Source organism: Mastigoproctus giganteus, chromosome 5 (genome assembly GCF_048544385.1).
Source record: "Mastigoproctus giganteus isolate SK-2022 chromosome 5, ASM4854438v1, whole genome shotgun sequence".
Lineage (NCBI taxonomy): Eukaryota > Metazoa > Arthropoda > Arachnida > Uropygi > Thelyphonidae > Mastigoproctus > Mastigoproctus giganteus.
Genome location: NC_143579.1, coordinates 143,224,001 through 143,243,019, shown reverse-complemented (window position 1 = coordinate 143,243,019; position 19,019 = coordinate 143,224,001). Strand labels below are relative to the sequence as shown.

The 19,019-nt window shown below is 35.9% G+C and overlaps 1 protein-coding gene across 1 annotated transcript in view; it reads left to right on the top strand.

The window, feature by feature from the left end:
* LOC150085745 (lateral signaling target protein 2 homolog) overlaps positions 1-8,811 on the top strand; it is a 430,079-nt gene extending 421,268 nt beyond the window's left edge. The window contains 2 exon segments of the mRNA XM_090374675.1: positions 2,405-2,508; positions 8,503-8,811. Coding sequence (XP_090230801.1) covers positions 2,405-2,508; positions 8,503-8,637 — 239 coding nt within the window. The 3' untranslated portion in view covers positions 8,638-8,811.
* The last annotated feature ends 10,208 nt before the right edge of the window (positions 8,812-19,019 follow it).

Below are 19,019 nucleotides of genomic sequence, written 5' to 3'. Positions count from 1 at the left end.
CTTGTTAACAGGAGAGGCTGCTTCTACAGGAATGGAATACACTTAAACAGAAAGATGCAAGAATACTTGCTGATGCTATCAAGGCAGTGTTAGATGGGTCAGAAAACTGCTAGTGTGGGAGGATTCACAGACTAATAGGTTAACAATAGCCACAGGCAGAGGTGAAAGTGAATCTTGCACTGCTTCTGTTGGAATGAGCAGCAGCTTGGAAAGCATGTTGCTGGGGATTTCAAGGGCTGCTGGTAGTCATCACAGAACAAGTAAATATATGGGCTGTGTTAGGGTAGCTAAGAATAAGAACAGGTTCATGTATACTTGTATGTACACCAATGCTAGGAGTTTAATAAATAAATTTAATGAATTTCAGGTGCTGGTCAAAACATCAAAAACAGATACTGTTGGGTTATCAGAGACGTGGTGTCACACAGATATAAAGAAGGCAGAATCAGAATTTGAGGAGTACAATGTGTACAGAAAGGATAGGAAGGGAGGAGGGGTTATGCTATTAGTTAAGAAACACATAAAATCTAAGTGCAGCCAGTTAACATGGGTGAACTGTGCAGTGCAGTGTAGTGTTAAGTCAGTTGGTGTGACATAAGCACTGGGAAAGAAAAATCAGAGTAGGAGTGTGTTATAGGCCTAATGACTATAATTAACAACTATACAGAGAAATAAAGTGGGCCAGTAAATTAGATTGTATTATAATGGGGGATTTTAATTTCCCAGATATTGAATGGAACTTGTGGGTTAGTCACTCGCACACTAGCAAAGCTTTTAGGATTTATTTTATGATTGTTTTCTACAGCAGCAGCAGCATGCTCGGGAGGCAACCAGAGGGAGTAATACTCTTCATCTGATTATCAGTAGTGATTCTTCATGCATTAAGAATCTGCAGATAAAGGAACCACTAGGTGGCAGTGATCACAGTGTGCTGATGTGGGATTTACTCAGAGGTAACTACCATCAGGGGTAAAGGGAAGGATTTTTGCTTTCATAAAGGTGACTGTGGTGGTCTGGGACAGTTTTTAAATTCTATACAGTGGGACTAACTGATGATATAACCAACAGCAAATTCTAAATGGGAAGCATTCAAAGAATTATTCTTGAAAGCTACTAGGCTTTTCATACCAACTAAGAAATATTGTTCAAGGTTTAGGCCTAAATGGATGTCAGATGAACTAATGAGACATGTGGCAGAGAAGAAAAATGCATGAGTTACATATTAACAGGTGACACAGAAGCCTAGTGCAGATATAAGATGGTCTGTAATCAAGACACAAAGGAGGTTAGGCAGGCAAAGGCAGATTATGAGAAATCTTTGGCAAAGGATGCAAAGAAAAACAGCAAGAGTTCTTTACTTATATAAATTCTAAAAGGAAGGGGATGAATGAGATTGGTTCACTTGATGTTGATAGTTCAACTGTTGATCATCCTGCTCAGGTAGCTAACAAACTGAATGAGTGTTTTGCATCAACATTTACACATGAGGAGTTATTCAGGGAGGGGAAAATGCCAGAGGTGCATTAAACTCTGGCAGTGAGCTAAATGATTTTGTAATAACTGAGAGCAAAGTGGAGCAGAAATTCTTGAAAATATACATAAGAAAGGCACCTGGGGTGGATGGGAACTATCCAGTTATATTAAAAAAAGTAAGCAAACCCCTAGCCATAGTTATGAGAGCGTCCTTGGACTCAGGGGGAGGTACCCATGGTTTCAGTTTTGGTTGTTCAAATGTGACACCAATTCACAAAGGAGGATCAAAGGGTGACACAAGTAAATAAGACCTGTTAGTTTTCACTTCTGTTCCAGGGAAATTAATGGAGATGCTGGTTAAAGAAGCACTGCAGGATCATCTAGACAAGACTTCATTTATATTTCGGACACAGCATGGGTTTGTTAAGGAGAAGTCTTGTCTGACCAGTATGATTGGGTACTATGATGTGTGTACAAAGGAACTGGGTGCAAAGTATAATGTTGATATCGTTCACTTGGATCTTAGGAAGGCTTTTGATACATTTGCACACGGAAGACTGCTGTACAGATTGGAGCAATATGGCAGTAAAGGCAAATTGCTGATATTGATAAAGGGATGGTTGAGTGGGAGAAGACAGAGTGGTAATCAATGGACACTGTGCCACGTGGACTAATGTTATTAGTGGAGTCCTCCAGGGTTCAGTGTTGGTCCCTTGTTGTTTTCCGTATTTATTAATGATAGGTATATCAGGCTTAATGCCTAAGTTTGCTAGATGATACGAAGGTTTGCAGGGTTGTTAACGTTTAATGAAAACTGTTCTTATTTACTTGGTTGAAATTATTTGCTTCATTAAAATTAAGCAATGTATTGTAATTAATCAGTAAAATACCTTTTGTACATGCATGTGAATAATTTTAATCTATAAATTAGAACCTCCTCCATGGTTACCCGATGAATTATCTGATCACTGTATGACCTGTAAAGCACCCTTCACCTTAATACGTCGGCGGCACCATTGTAGAAATTGTGGAAAGGTAAGTATGGTTCATTTTGAATTCTTTTAGGCGGAAAAATAATTTTTTTTCTAAATTAACTCCACATGAAAATTAAACTGTAAAATAATTTTAAAAATATCTTGAGTTTCTCCTTGTTTCATAATTTTCTTACACATACACTGATATCCAAAAGTGAAGTGGCAACCATAAAATCATAAATATCAGGACAAATTGAACTAACCAAAACTGGAATTTTGTGACTTTCCCCCAAAACCAAGGCTGCATAATAGAGATTGTTATAATCGATGATAGCCAGACAGTTCTTACATCAAGCCCTCTTGCTGTTTACATGCTGACATTTGGTAAAATTCCCACTCCCTGCAAAAGTACATCTTAGAGCATTGAGGTTTCCAGGTTTCAGTATCCCCGTGAGTTGTCATAGCAGTCTGTTTCTACTGCTTAGAAAACATCACGTCAGAGAGTACTGTTAACCCTCGGACTCTTACATTCTCCACCACCTTGAGGGTGGTGGAGAACCCAATTTGTTTTTGTTATTCTGGGATTAGTGCTGCCTATGTGCAGCAGGTTTCGTCCACATCAGCTTTACCCAGTGGTGAGCTGTGAATATTTTAACAATGGGCTCACAGTTTTCTGACTTTCTAACGAATAAATTTGATCGGTCATGGAAGTGACGTCATTCACGGGTTCCACCAGAGGCGCTTGCCACGCTCGCACTACTAGTAGTGTGATTAGAGTGCATGGTGCATTTTTCGTGACCGCTATGATATCTCGAGTCAGGGGTGGATTCAGTGGGGTGGACAGATGGGGCTTATTACCCCCTTAACCATGCGTATAAGTGAATGTGTAAAACGTTTCTAGGTCTGTCTAAAAAAAAAAAACAACATAAAAACCTGGTCGTCGTGCCTCCCCTTTACGATGCTAACTGGAGTTCTAACTTTTTAGAATTCTTGAATAGTATGATGTCACAATCATACTTCCTAAAGTTACTATTGCAGTAAGTATGACTACTAGAATACAAATACCTATCAACAATTTAGTTTTTTCATCTCGCATTTTTGTTAAATTCCATTGTTAGATGCCCCTAACAGCTGCGTATGCCATTTCAACTGCAAGATCGGTACTTCAATCGCTGTTTTCCAGAGACATTTAGATATGTTGCAATCGCAAGTATATATCTCTTACTTTAGTTATCATAGATCCATGGTATCTTGTCTTCCCGAAATTTTGAAAATTTGTGAATGATCAATAAAATATTTACAATAAAAAAAGCCTTTTTATTTCATAATCAATATATACAAATCAAAATACCTAAAAGCAACACGAAGTGTGTTTCACATAAACCATCTACCGCACATGCTTGGCACGCATGCAACTTTATTAATCTTTTTTTTTCAACTAGGGAAATATAATGGATACAATTTTTTTCATGATAAAATTTTAATATTGTGAATAAAAAATAACATGAAATATTTCCCATATAACGAATAACAGAAAAACTATCACAAAACATTCCACAATATAAAAACAAATATTACATAAAAAACAAACTTTCTAGAAAAAGTACACAAAATCACAGATTACATGAAAAAACATTATTACACAAATATTCAAGAAAAAGTTATTCTAAAAATTGCCATATACAATTTACTTCTTTATTAATATTTGTTGTCGATCTTCTGCTTTGCTCAATAGCTGAGCGATGATTTCAAAGGAATGATTTGACATAACGATCAAATTGAAGCAATGGTTTTCCATTTAGATGCCGTAATCTGCAAAATGTTTAATTGTCAACATTATTCATTCATTCACTGAATATTATTCATTACACTGAAAGCTTGCTCAGCTTCAGCACTGGTAATCGCAGTGGTTTCAAAGATATTTCTGGCTTTCTTAATTGAAAAGGGAATATCACTCGATTTTAAAAATAAACTGTCTTTGACAAAATCTCTAAAATCATTAATTTTTATTTCATATTTTATCAGAAAACTTAAATTTCTTTTTCGATTTTCACCGTCTTGCCACTGAGACAAAAGTTCTTTTGTATTCCACAATTTCGGTTAGCATATGTTTAAAATTTCTTTCAATGGTATCATTATTTTCTTTACTTGATTTAAAATCACTTTGTTGTATTAATAACTTATCCTTTAATGCAAAAACAATGCATTTAATAACTTGTCACGAGGTAATTTTTTTACTTTCGATTTTGATTTCTTCAAATTCTTTCCAGTTCAACATGATCTCAATTTTACCTTCAGAATTTTTCTAATTAGCAATAACATTGATAGTTCGAATAATACATTTATCTGCTTTTACCATAGTGATTCTGTAAAGCTTCTGAAAGGTAAGAGAGCTCCTGGAGGATGTCGATCAAGAAATTCCAGATTTTAAAGTCGATTTAATAATCCGGAATATTTAACTTCTGATTCGAAATGTTTATACAAAGTGGGATAATTCCTCCAACCCGCAAGCTACAAGCTGCTCATTGTGGCCCCAACACACGACCCATCTTTATAGTTTCCACATCAAGTTTTTTAGTAATCATCCTAAGTTTGTGCTGGTTTTTTGGAGATTGGTGATACTTTTTTTTTAATTATTGCCTGTGTGCCATTATATTTTAGAATGTTTCTACACAGTGAAAGCCTCGACGATGTTATAAAATCTGCTAACATTTCATCTTCGTAAAGTTTATATATCTTAGTTGCCTCAACCCCCCTTTATGTTGCTACTGTCACTAGTTCTTTGAATGTTGTGCAAAATGTTGGAATCACTTGGATATTCAACTACCAAGATGGGAGAAATTTACTGGAAGACGTGGACACTTACTTCACCGAAAAGCATGTGCCTGTTTGTTGGAGTAAAGGAGAACCACAACACAAGTTGACCAGAGGCTATTATCCATGTCAGGAATCTTCTTAATCCTCTGACTGGCTATGGAACGCATATTGATGAGCGCGACTTCTCGGTATGTGACTACAAAATTTTACGGACACCATTAACGTTGTGAAACAGTAATCCATATCATCCTTAATTTGCACTTTCTAATTACCTAAATTGCCTAAAGGCCAGAGGTGAGAATGATGCATACAAAGTTGTCTCTACTAAAGTGTTTGTTAAATGGAAATTTTCTTTGTTCAACGGAAACCATTTTAAATGTATTTACCAAGGGGAATTCAAAAAAATTCGCTATAAAGAAGTTGGTTAAACAGAGGTCCAACTATAATTAAATCAAAAATGAAGCAATTTTAAAATGCATAACTGATCAATTGCACCATTAAAATGCAGGGGATGGGGCCCTGCTCATCCCACTGTAGTTTTGGCTCTGGATACTCAATAATTGAATTCAGGATTTCATTTGTAAAATAAATGATTGTCTGAACAATGGGCTCTCGCAAGCCCACTATAGCTCACCACTGGCTTTACCCAGATGTTGCAGCAGAATTGAGTAAGTACTTTGCATCGGTATTTACTGACAAAAGTCCCTTCATGATCAGAAGAGGCTGTGCAAGTGAGACCAAGCCATGTGAAATTAGTGAAATATGGATGACTGTTTATTAGAAAAACAAGTAAGGCTCGCAGAGTTGATGGCATGTACCTTATAGTTTTGAGGGAGAGTATTGAACCATTGAAGTTAATTATGAGGCATCCTACTCTGGAGATTCCTTCGGATTGGAGAAGTGTCAATGTATCACCAATACATAAAAGCAGTTCCAAGAGTGAAGATGGTTACTGCAGGCTGGTTAGTCTGACATCAGTGGTAGGAAAAACCTTAGAGGCAATGATTAATAGTGCAATCCAGGGACATTTAGATAGATATAGCATTCTGAAGGACACACACAATGTGGCTTTGTTAAGGAAAAATCATGTTTAACTAACTTAGTGCCCAGGCTAATTTGACAGCTACTCATGAACTGAATTTAGGGAACAATTTCAACATACTTTTCTTGGATTTTAGCAAAGCATTTGACTCAGTCTCTCACGAGAGGTTATTATATAAGCTTGAATAGATTGGGATTACTGGTAAGGTTCTAAGATGGGTGGTTATAGGGCAGGAGGCACAGAGTTGTGATTAATTGGTGTAATGTCAGGAGTGGGGTCTCTCAGAGATTAGTTCTTGGACCACTGTTTTTTTCTCATTTTCATAAATGACATTGACGAAGGGATAGAAGGCATGATGTCAAAATTTGCAGGTGATGTAAAGATTGGCAGAGTCAGAGTCGTGAATGATCAGTGTTAAGCAGCACTCATTCAGAATCACTTGAACAGACTTCTAAGATGGTTGGAAGTAGCGGCTATGTTTTAATGCTGCTAAATGTAAGGTCTGAATGGGGAAATCACTTGGGGAATAGCAACCTCCAAATAAATTGTACACTTTGCGAGGTTGAATTAAAAACAGTGGAGGAAAGGGATCTGGGAGTTGCAATACAGGTAGATATGAAGTTTTCTGAGCAGTGTAAACAGCCGGCCAGGAAAGACCATAGTGTCGTATCAATGATGTATCGAATGCTATCCTAGAGAGGTCATAATCCTACTCTATAAGGCAGTTAATTGTAAGACCACATTTTTAATACTGTGTTCTATTATGGAAACCTCATCTGGAAAAAGACATTGAGCTTCTTGAAAGTATCCAAAGATGGGTAGCTCGATTGGTGGTGAGATCAGCAGAAGAATGGCTGTATGAGGAAAGATTCTGAATATGTGAGCTGCAGAGCTTGTCAACCTGGCACCTCAGAGGTGACCTGATTGAGGTTTATAAGGCTCTGAGAGAGATTAATGTAAATGTAATACCTTTATTGCAATCTGTGGATTAGGGGATTATCGAAATTCTTAAAAAAGCTCTACAGGAAACAACTCTTGAAGACTTATTGTGTGATGGTGATGAAAATGAGGTATTGAGCTTTTATAAAAATCCTAACTTGAATGAGTTTGCTTACATTCTTGCTGATTCATGGTGCTCTATTAAATATGAAACATTGCGCAAAGCCCAAGATAAGTTGTTTGGGAAAACTGTTGGCATCTTAAAGAAACAAGTAGAACTGATTGTGGAATTGAAGTGACAGAAGGAATGAAAAGTAATGAAGATGATCATGACTTCAAAATTTTGATGGACTTGACAGCATTCAAGAAGAGGATAACTGTGAAGGAAAAGATTAGGAAGATGATGATGAACTGATTCCCTTTCATGGTAAAGCCTTTAACTGCCTTGAAATAGCAGTGAATTGGTTTGAAAAGCAAGATGAATATAATGCTCCATAGCTCTTACACTAAAACACTTGCAAGACTTAGCTAAGAAAAGAGTTTCCTCTGTTGGACTTTTTCTAATAAAGTGTTTTGAAAATGGTAATTTTATTTATTACACCTGTTTTAAAAGTTTATTTTTATTACTATATAAGACGACATTGTAATATTCAGTCGTCTTTAGAGTGTACAGTAATTAATAAATTGTTTTCTGGTGGATATTGGTGTTTTTTATCCTTTACCCAAATGTTCTGTTATCCAAACCACTTTTATCATGAATCGATTCAGATAATCTGCATTCTGCTGTGCCTTTACATACACACATCGTGTTTTTTGTGGTGATAAAGCTTCACTCTTCATACTGTCTAGTGGCACAGGTTAGCATTTCCTGTATATTATGTGGTGACCATACTAGGCACAATAGTTTTAAATTTTAATCCTCCCCACCATGCCGGGGTGGGGGGATTTGTACCAAGGTTTCCACCATATTTTCCCACAATTTCATGTGTAAGTTTGTACCACCTATTTCTGTTGACCTCTTGTACTTCTGCAACCAAGCCTGAAAATTCATGTTTGCAGTCTTTCTTAACAAGGCTTCTTTTAAATTCTGTCTATGTCAAACTGTCTAGCAATATTTTGCACTAACAGGAAAGCTCTAATTTGTAGTTTAAAAAGTGATCCTTCTGGAAATGTGCCAATCTCCCACCCCATTTGCCATATCTCATAGAATTGTCATCACTAAAATTAAAAATAATAATAAGTATTGCAATTTTTCAGATCTTCTGCTCTCGATGCAGTTCAAATTCAGTTCCTTTGCCCAGGTATGGACACCTGAAACCTGTTAGAGTATGCAATAACTGCTTCATGTATCAGTTGACATCTCTGGTAGTCCAGCAGAACCAACAATTATGACTGTAATCTTTATTACAAAAAATTATGTATTTTTAATGGAAGATTAAATCTTTAGTGCCTACTCACCATTTCATGTATTATAAAGTAAGATGTGTAATATAGATATAAGGTGAGTCCATGCACACTTCCATATGTACATCCATACTCTGGCAAAATAAAAGTTGCTGGAAAATTTGTAGCTGACTTTATTTTATATATATCAAAAATCTATATTCACACAAAATATAAAATTGCAGCATCTCTCTCTGCCTATGAAAAATTGAAGCTGTTTGCTTATGCAGATTTTTTACTCATTTAGATAATAACCTTACTATTTTATCTTTTTAATCTTGACTGAACAAACATAAGTTAGTGGAAAAATATAACTATTCATTATCATTTAAGATGGGGGAAAAAGCATAGTGTTAATACTCATTAGTCACTGTGTGTTATATGCTAAAACATGTTTATGTGCAAGTTATTACTATGCCTAGAAAGGTATAACTTAAATGAACCTTGAACAGCAGCACAGAATATTGCTTAAAAAGTACTATAAAAAATAGCAACATTGTTGCAAGCCCAAACATGATTCCCGCAATCAGGTTTGTCCTTAAGCGTCTGAAAATTAGTATGGACAAACTGATGTAAGGAAGCTTTTACAGGATTAGCAAAAAATAAAATACACAATTCATTTATTCCACTATTTATAATTCATCCAATCCCCTTTTAAATTTATTTACACTTAATCCTTACAGAACTCTAGGTTGAAGTGCATTCCAATCCAGCCACAGGCAAATTTCTGCACATCTCATATGTGATGGTGCTTTTTCAATTAAAATGAAATCAAAAGAGGAGTGGAGTAAAGGTGCCATAGATGTTTACTCAACCATTACGGGCTAAACAATTTATTTAGGTCTCCACACAGATGATTAGCTTCCAGACATTGGAATTCACAAAACTCTGGTTTGCAACATCTTTTGCGATCTCTAACTAATCTTGTTGCTTTTCTCTACACTGTTTCTGACTTGCGGCCTCCTAAAATGAGATTTCCAAGCAGTGTTCAAGCTATGGCCTAACCAGAGTCAAATTTAAACATGATGAGGCTTTAAATTTGAACATGTGAAGAGACCTCCAAATATATGTAATTAATAGATTATTTTTTCCTAACCGAAGGAAATGGCAAGGGCTTCTTAGACAGCAGTGGTCTGAATTATGCTTTATGTTCAAATTACTAAAAAACTATTAAGTTCATGGTTAGTCTTCAGTACAAGATTCTTACCCATGGATCTTTGCAACAAGTGACAGGCAGGTCTAGCTCTGCCCACTGATTTGCATCTATTGAAAGATCTAGTCTTTGCAGGAAAATTGCTTCCCAATTTTAAATCAGCACCAAAGGGGGATAATCGGGAAAAAGTTCTCCCTTTGCACAGTGGTTTTAAATCAGAAAAAGAAATTACGCACATTGAATAGATATTTAAAATGCATTCACTCTAATACAAAATCATGGTGATTAGCAGCTAATCACTATAAAGCAGTGGGCAGTGCTAGACCTGCCATTCTTACTCATGCAAAGATCCATGAGTAAGAATCTTGTATTGAAGACTAACCAAGTTTATTCACCAGTGTTATTTTTACCTACTTTGAAATGAAGGATTGCATGATTTATTCCCTGGCACTTCTTTAAATTCAAACTTCAAACTCTAGAAGAATACTAAATACAGTCGGTCCTCGTATAACACGTGTTTACATTACACGAATTCGATCATACACGATTTATAAATAGGGGAACGTTATTTTATATAACACGAACCGAATTCACTTATGCAAGATTCGCCTTTGTGTTTACACAAAGGCGAATCTTGCATAAGTGAATTCGGCTGCCATTTCTTGTTCGCCATTTCTTGCATAAGTGAATTCGGCTGCCGCGTTCGACTGCCATTTCTTGTTTACACAAGAAATGGCAGTCGAACGCGGAATCACCCCATACGAATGCAACACGATAGGAATGAAGAAGATTCTGAAAATGTATTTATGTTTTTTATATCAGTGAAGGGGAAACACATTTCACTATAATAACGTAAAAACCAACACAATTCCAGCTATCGATATAATCGCAAATGCAATTAGATGGAGTTTACTACCAGTTTATAACAGATTCCACTAGCAGAAACAAAACTGGAAATTGTTTTTATTGTTTTATGCTAGTAACCCCCAGAAATGTGCTTTAGTAAAATATGGGGTGTTAATAGTGTATCTCGGCCTTTAGGTGTTGTTTATTCAGTTGCTACACGCGCGCAGCTTTGTTTATGTGTATCAAGCGTGCCTCCTCGTTTTGTAATTGTGCTTTTTTCCCTAAAATTGAGTAAAATACTTAAAAGGTGTGAAAAGGAAGCATCCTGGTGAAGACACTGCAGATTCAGAGAGAAAAAGAAAAGCAATATCGATAAACAGAGGCGGACTGGATCAAAAATTCTTACCCGGGAAAATTTATAGTGGCCTCATACTACGGTTTATGGCCAAAATCACACCGGCCTCCGGCCCACCGGGATTTCCCCAGTAAGGCTTATGGCCAGTCCGCCTCTGTCGATAGAGAAAAAATATGAAATTGTGAAACGCTTTGAGCGAAATGAATGACCATGTGATATTGCACGTGCTACAGGCCTAAATGAGGCAACGCCGAGAATTACAAAGAAGGCGGAGAAAATAAAAACAACTTTCATAGCGGGAACAAATCAAAGTGTAATTAAAATCCATTAGATTAAGACACAAAGAATTGGATGAGATGGAACGGCTGTCATCTGTTTGGATAGAAAATCAAACAAAAAACAGGTTTGCTTACGATAGAAGCAAAAGCATTAGCAATATTTTATTACGTCATAGTCATAATAAAATACGTAAGCATTTTATTACGACTATTTTATTTAATATAATACATTTTTTACGAATAAAATACGTAAAAAATACTTTTTAGTATTAAAAAATGTTATAATATAATAAATAATAAAAAAATATTTTTTATTATTTATTATATTATAATAAAAATGTATTATATTTTTTATTACGTATTTTAATCGTTATAAAATACTTACGTATTTTATAACGATTAAAATTACCCGATTATTTATTGTGTTTGGTAATGTTTTGGTTCCAAATGTGTGTTCAATCTTCGGTGGTCGGCACCTAACCCCACTTTTCCCATAGGGCCTGTTGTTTATATTGCACGATTTTGCATTGAACGAGGGTTTCTAGGAACACAACTGTCGTGCTATACGAGGACAGACTGTATCATTCTAATAGCCAAGAGTTATTGTCGTTCTGTCACTGAGCTGCATAGCATAATAATGGAGACTAAACTCTGGCATCATAAGATCAGATACAATGACATCCTCCACAGCAGAGATCCTTGATCCCAGAGGAATTAGCTATATATTTTGTGACTCAATTTCAGGAAAATGAGATATATATTGTGCAAAAAGGACAAGTGGAATAGTACCTGGATATGTGTGCAAGAGGTGTGCATTGTAGAGCAGCTAACATCTTTTAAGGGCAGATTAAGAGTACAAGGTCTGAGGATTTGGTTAACAAGTCCAGAGCATACATAATTGAGAAAAGGTCACAAGTTAGGATTGAAATTGTCTGTCAGGTGGTAGATGATTTTCATCAACCGGTGAAATACCACCACTTTGCTTATTGGAGGCTTGAAGTGGTGAAGCCCATGTTTAGTCTCTAGAGCAAAGTTTCTGATGGCATCCCCCTCTCCCCATACTTCTCCTTCAACCCATGCACAGTACTAAGCACTATAGGTTTTTGATACCTTTCATGTTTGAGGTTCTCATAAAAAAAAAAAAAAAAAAATTCTGCTCAGACACGATGGGAATAAAGGGCCCTGGGAGACTATACAAAGGTTATGGTGTAGAATTTTTCTCAGCATGGTCTGTGCTTGTTAATAGAAGAGACCGATTTTACAGGTATGTGATATGCTTAAATATAAGGAGAGCAAGGATATTTGCTGATGCTATCAAGGCAGTCTTAGGTGGGTTAGAAAAACTGCACTTAGAGATTAATAGACTAAAAGCAGCCACAGACAGAAGTGCAAGTGATTCTTTCCTGCTTCTGTTGGAATATGCGGCATCCTGGAATACAAGATATCGAGAATTTTAAGGGCTGTCCACTAGGGGAGGGGGGGGTCTTTGTGGAGCGAGCAAGTACATGGGCACTTTAGGGTTACTAAGAGTAAAACACTTGGGGGTATGCTAATGCTAGGAACATAGTAAATGAATTTGAAGTACAATCAACCCCGTAGGGGTTGATTGTACTTCAAATTCATTTACTATGTATAAGGGTATTTTTGTGCTTTTCTGTGAGTAAAACCCTACTATTGGGTTGGATGTAATTTTTCAACATTTCCACTCTTTTTTGAATCCCTGCTGTTGACTCGCTCATAAAAAAAAAAAAAAAAGAGAGAGAGAGAAATCCCTGTACTTTATTTTGTTGGGAAATCCCCATGTTACGTTCTATGCTATTGAACTTGTGGAAAAATCTAGATTTCAAAGTTTTGGATAGCACACTAGGCCATCCAAAAGTTGAAGTTATGTTCCTACCACCACATTTGTACTGGGTGAATACAACTTCTTTCATTCAGCCATTAGATCAAGGTATTATATCCACCTTTAAAACTCATTACATCAGAAAACTGTTACAATGGATTTTGGAAAAAATTGATTCTGAATCTATTGATGTAATGGAAGCATGGAAACATTTCTCAGTTGTGGACTGTATCAGAATCATAGCTTTATCAGTGAAAGAAGTAAAACCATCAACGTTAAATGCATGTGGAAAAATGTATGGCCAGAGTCAGTTCATTCAGGAAATATGGTCGAACTGCCAGAAAATGGAATCGGTGTGATAGTGAAACTTGCTACATCGGTAGGAGGGGGAAGGTTTTGATGATATGACTACTGAAGTCCTCGCAGGTAGCACAGTTGATAGAATCGCCCTGCTCCACACGCTAGGTGGAAAAGACCAGAGTTCGAATCCAGTGGATGACGCGAGGAATTTTTATGGGTCTTTTTCACAACATGGCTGAGTAAGTCAGGCGAGGGTAACATGGTTTTTCTCCCAGAAACTAAGGTTTTTTTTTCAGCAAAACAGAAAATTGACCACAGAACACACGCAATTTATAAACAGAATAACATGGCCTTAGTTGCCGATGCTCCTAAAAAAAAATAAAAAAAGATATGATTACTGAAGACATTCAAAATTACTGGTAGAAAAAGAAGCTGGCAAAGTGGAAATGATGAAATTTCTCTAAACTTCCAAATTTTACACTAAAAAGCATACTGGAAGGCATAAAGTTAGCCGAGCAATTAGAATCTTATTTTTTGAATGCAGATTCTTGAATGAAAGGAGCCCAAAGTTCAAAAGGGAGCTTCAAAAATGCTCAGTTCCATACGATGAAATTCACAAAGATTTATGAAGCAAAAGCAAACAAACCCAGATTTTTTTAAAGAGAGCAGAAGATACATGAAATCTAGAATGGTGTATTTTTATTAGCTTTTGGAATGTAACCCTCCTTTTTGTACTTTTTCTTAGTCTCGTATAACAGTTTCGCACAACACCACATTTTATAGGAACCTAACTACCATGGTATGAGGGTTATATGTACTGATCAAGTGGAGACTCAAATATAAGGGATACAGAATATGAATGGGGAGTACAATAGGTTACAAAAGACGATGTGTACCCATCTGGCACCAAAGGGTCACCCTCAACTCCGCATGATGTCTCTTTGTGTTGATTCAGAATCTGTAAAGCTGGTCAGTGTGTGAGATGTTGTTGCCAAGGGTGTTGTTCATGTTGTGCGACTGGCCTCTCAGTTACTGGGAGGTTGCAATCACCTGGAAAGGCCCCTCCCAGCATCCATCCAAGGGATGTGGACTCAGCCCATCTACTGTACATAATCTATTATTATCATTATTATTATTTCGTATGGCAAAATGAGGATACATTTGTAACAGACAATATCAAAAAAATAAATAAATTACAATAAGCCTAAAAACAATATTTACAGAGAAAATTATAGATAACATTTTGATGGATTAAAATGTAATGTCCAGTTTATTCAGCCAGTTAATAGCATCATCAGTAACACTATGTAGATCTTGGATGGGTCCTTCAAATCTCTTCTTTGGGCACTCCGAGACGACATGTTGGATGGTCTGAGGCACATTGTCACAGTCACAGAATGGGTTTTCAGTTTTTCCACACTTGTGCAGCCAGAACTTGCATCTTCCATGACTTATTCGGATTCTATTCAGGGATGTCCATTCCTTTCTTGATAAGTTGAAACCAGGTACAGCTCTGCATGGATCACTGACTAAACCCAGTGGTCGGGGTTTGAAGTGGTCCATTCTTCACGCCAGGTCTGATCAGCATTAAAATGTGACTTAATAAGTTTCTCACCTAGCTTCCATGGGAGTTCCTGGATTTCAATCTCTCCGGCTTCTGGGATTTGCAATCCTGATGTATGGGCAATTGAGGATTTCTGTGACATTTTTGCCATTCTTTCAGCAAAGCTGTTTCTCTTCTTATATGAGGGGGATGGATGTTAGATAACACTGGTAGCCATTTTAAAGGTGTCGATTTAATGGTGCCTAATATTGTCCTCATTGTGTCGTTCAGTTGGGTATCGACTTTTACAGTGTGTGCACTATTAAGCCATATGGGACAGCAGTATTCTGCGACTGGGTAGACTAAGGCAAGGGCTGATGTTTGTAGCACCGTTGCGTTTTCTCCCCAGCCTGTTCCACTGAGTTTGTGCAAGATGTTATTCCTAGTTTTTATTTTTGCTGCAGTATTACAAAGGTGTTGTTTATACGTCAGTGTTTGATCCATTGTGATTCCCAGATATTTTGGGCAGGGGTTGTATTTCAGTCGTTGGCCTTTATATTCCACTTGAGGCATATAATTATCCCTTTGATTATCCAGATGAAAGCTAACTTTGGTTTTATTTAAGTTAGGTTTAAGTCACCATGTATGAAAATATTTATTCAGGTTATGAAGATCCTTTGTGAGTACAATTTCGGCTGTTTTGAAGTCAGTAGACTGGCAGTCAGAGCTATGTCATCTGCGTACATGAATTTCCTAGAAGCAGTTGCTGGAAGATTTATAGTATAGATATTAAATAATAATGGAGCAAGAACTGATCCCTGTGGTAAACCATCATTTAATATATAAGGCTTGCTCACTCTGCCGTTTAAATGTACTTCAAACACTCTTGTTGCATAGCATATTGTTAAGTAGGATCGCAAGGGTCTTACAAGGAATAATCTTCAAAAATTTCAGAATCATTCCTTGTCGCCATACTGTGTCATAAGCTGGTGTCAAGTCCACAAAGACTGCAATGGGCTTTTTCTTATCTTGAAATCCATTCTCGATGTAGCTAGTAAGTGCCAGTACCTGATCGTAACAGCTTCGGCCTGGTTGGAATCCGGCTTGTTCAGTTGGTATGTGTTGAAAGATTGTAGTTGAGATTCTATTGTAAACCATTCTTTCAATTAATTTATAACATATATTTAAAAGTGCAATTGGGCGATAATCTTCAGGGCAAGATCCACTTTTCCCAGGCTTTAGAATGGCAACTATTTTGGTTCTCTTGAACAAGAGCGGGAACCTACCATTCCGCAAGATGTCATTAAAGAATTTAACTAGCCAGTCCAGAGCTCTTGGATCAGTGTTTCAGGAACTCTGGATATATTCCGTTCACTCTGGCTACCTTGCCTGCTTTTATTTCCTCCAGAGCTGTTGAAATCTCTGCGACTGTAAATTTTCCTGAGACTTGGGAGGTTGGTTCAGCCAAGGATAGTCTGGTTCTTAGCTCCTTCTTAAGTTTTTTGACTTCATCTTTGTTGGTATCGGTTGGTCTTTTGGATATGCTGGATAAATTTCTTGTATAGGTATAATACTGTTTGTTTCAGGTTATAGCATTGGAGAATTAGCAAATGAAACGGCAATCTAATACTGTAATATGATTAATGAATCCAACCAAAATGGAAAAGGTCTAGAGCAGCAGGTAATAAATGAACATGTATTGTTCGCTTTTTTTATTTTTTTATAATTTAATTTTTCCAAGGAAAGTTAACAAGCATCATTATATTGCTGTAAATAAGCCCTTTTACCTAGTTGCATTTTCCCCTTTGCGTAGGAGAATATTCAAAATGATCTTGAATTATTTTTAAATATGGCACGATTATATAAACGAATACTTGTCAGTTAAGTATGGAGATTGTCAATTTGAATATGTACATGTTTAGTGACAAAAGCAGGGCTCAGGAGAATTATTTTTATGTGTCTGTAGTTTTTATCAATCTTCTCAATAATGGCAGTTCTTTGACATTTATTTCATGTCCAAAGAATTTCTGTTATTGCAATTTATATATATATCTATATATATATATATAGATACCTCTTCCGTTCAGAGCTGCTTTCAATATCCTTTAGATTGGAACGGTATAAATGGATCGGGTAGTAAGATCAAGCTAAATCCGGCGGTAATACATTTAAACGCTAGTGTTTGAGCTATCTACGTCTCCGAAGGATGCATACAAAATTTATGAACCTCTTTTTCCCAAAGCGTAGTTATAGTTATTTACCTTCACAAAGATGTACTGAACCGATTCTAAATGTTAACCTTGATCATTTTCTTGTAAAATTCTCTGCACGTTATGCAGTATATGTATATAAAATTAGTTTTTGCTTTATGAAATCGAAATTAAAAATATATTTAATTAGTATCCAAATTGAAATGAAAATAATAATAAATCATGTGCATTTTTTTAAATTGCAATTTGTCAAATGTGTTTGCTGGAAAATAATGGAAATTTGATGTAACAGAACTGAAGAAAACTTACAGCAAGAGAAATTTCAAAAGATGAGAAATGGCATAAATCATATAATTCTTAGTCATTAAAAAAATAATTTGAAAAATAATCAGACTTTGTGAGTATCTGTGCCATTTAAGGATATTATTGACCTATGGTTAAGAACAGAATCAATGAGGAGTTAGATTAAAATTTGCACCTCCTAATCTCGGAATGGCACCTCTGTGATGATACTTTAGTAATAAAGCTCTGCCATTAAAAACACCATGATATGAAAATAAATGGAATTCTGCCCACATATCTGTGCTATGCTATCTAAAAAGTAGCAACTTTAATTTGCTCTGTTAATTCAGCTTATTGTTCTCAGTTACTAAAGAAATGAAGAAAGCAATGAAAATTAATTAAATAATTGTTGTTTTATTGAAAAACAAAAATACAAATAAAAGGAAAAAAATACACATATCAAAGACAGTTTCTACCAAAAAAAAAAAAAATATATATATATATATATATATATGGATGGACAAATAATAAAAAATACAAATTCCAAAATTATATTTTCATTTAGTAGAAAGATTCTAACAGATTTGTTTTATGGAAATAATATGGCAAAAATTCCTTTGTCATTTCAATTATTATTTTTTTAAATATACTATTCATTCACTTCTAATATCTAGATACTGTTGATGTGAATTTTAGATTGAAGAATTTTAATATGCTGACTGATAAGTTTTTTGAATATAATTTTTCTAAGAGATGTTGATTTTACTGCCAAATTCTATGAATTCTGATCAGATAAATCCACCTTCTTCAATAATGTCACAGTGATTAATATAGCAGCATTTCTTTTCACTATGAAAAAATTTAAGTTTATAAATTTAATAAATAAATAAATAAATTTCAGGCTCAGCTGGACAGGTATTTCGAACGAACGGAGGAGTGAAATGGATTTTTTTTTTTTTTTTTTTTTGGCTGATGCTGCATAAGCTTGCTTTCTTGCATCATGTGCCTCTGCTAATGCTGACAATTCTATTGGCTACTTTTCCTGGGGATACTTCTGAGCTCTTTATTATTACTACTTCCGAGTTTCCTCAGAAATGTCCATGCTTTTCTACTTGAGTGTTGGAAGTTCATACCTGCTGCCATTATGTTCCATTTCTCTTTCCTAGCAGAATCTAAGCAATGCAATAGTTCATCGGCAATTTTTGTTCTATTGCTAAGTTGGTATTCTTCATATAGCTCATCACATCTTCTGTTCCAACCAGGAATGTATTCTTTCCTAAATCCTCTGGGAATATGCTTCTTTGCTATGGAGCATATTAAACCAACAAATCACTTATAATTGTCGATTTTTGATGGAGATCATACATAATCTATGAAAGAGGCTGACCCAGCTTGCCTGATCAATACTGGATCATAGAATTAGTGGGATGGGGGAACAGATGAATGTCATAGGGAGATAGAATTAGTGTGAAGAGGGGAAACAGATGGAGAGATAAATCAGGGTGGAAGAAAAGGTGAGTG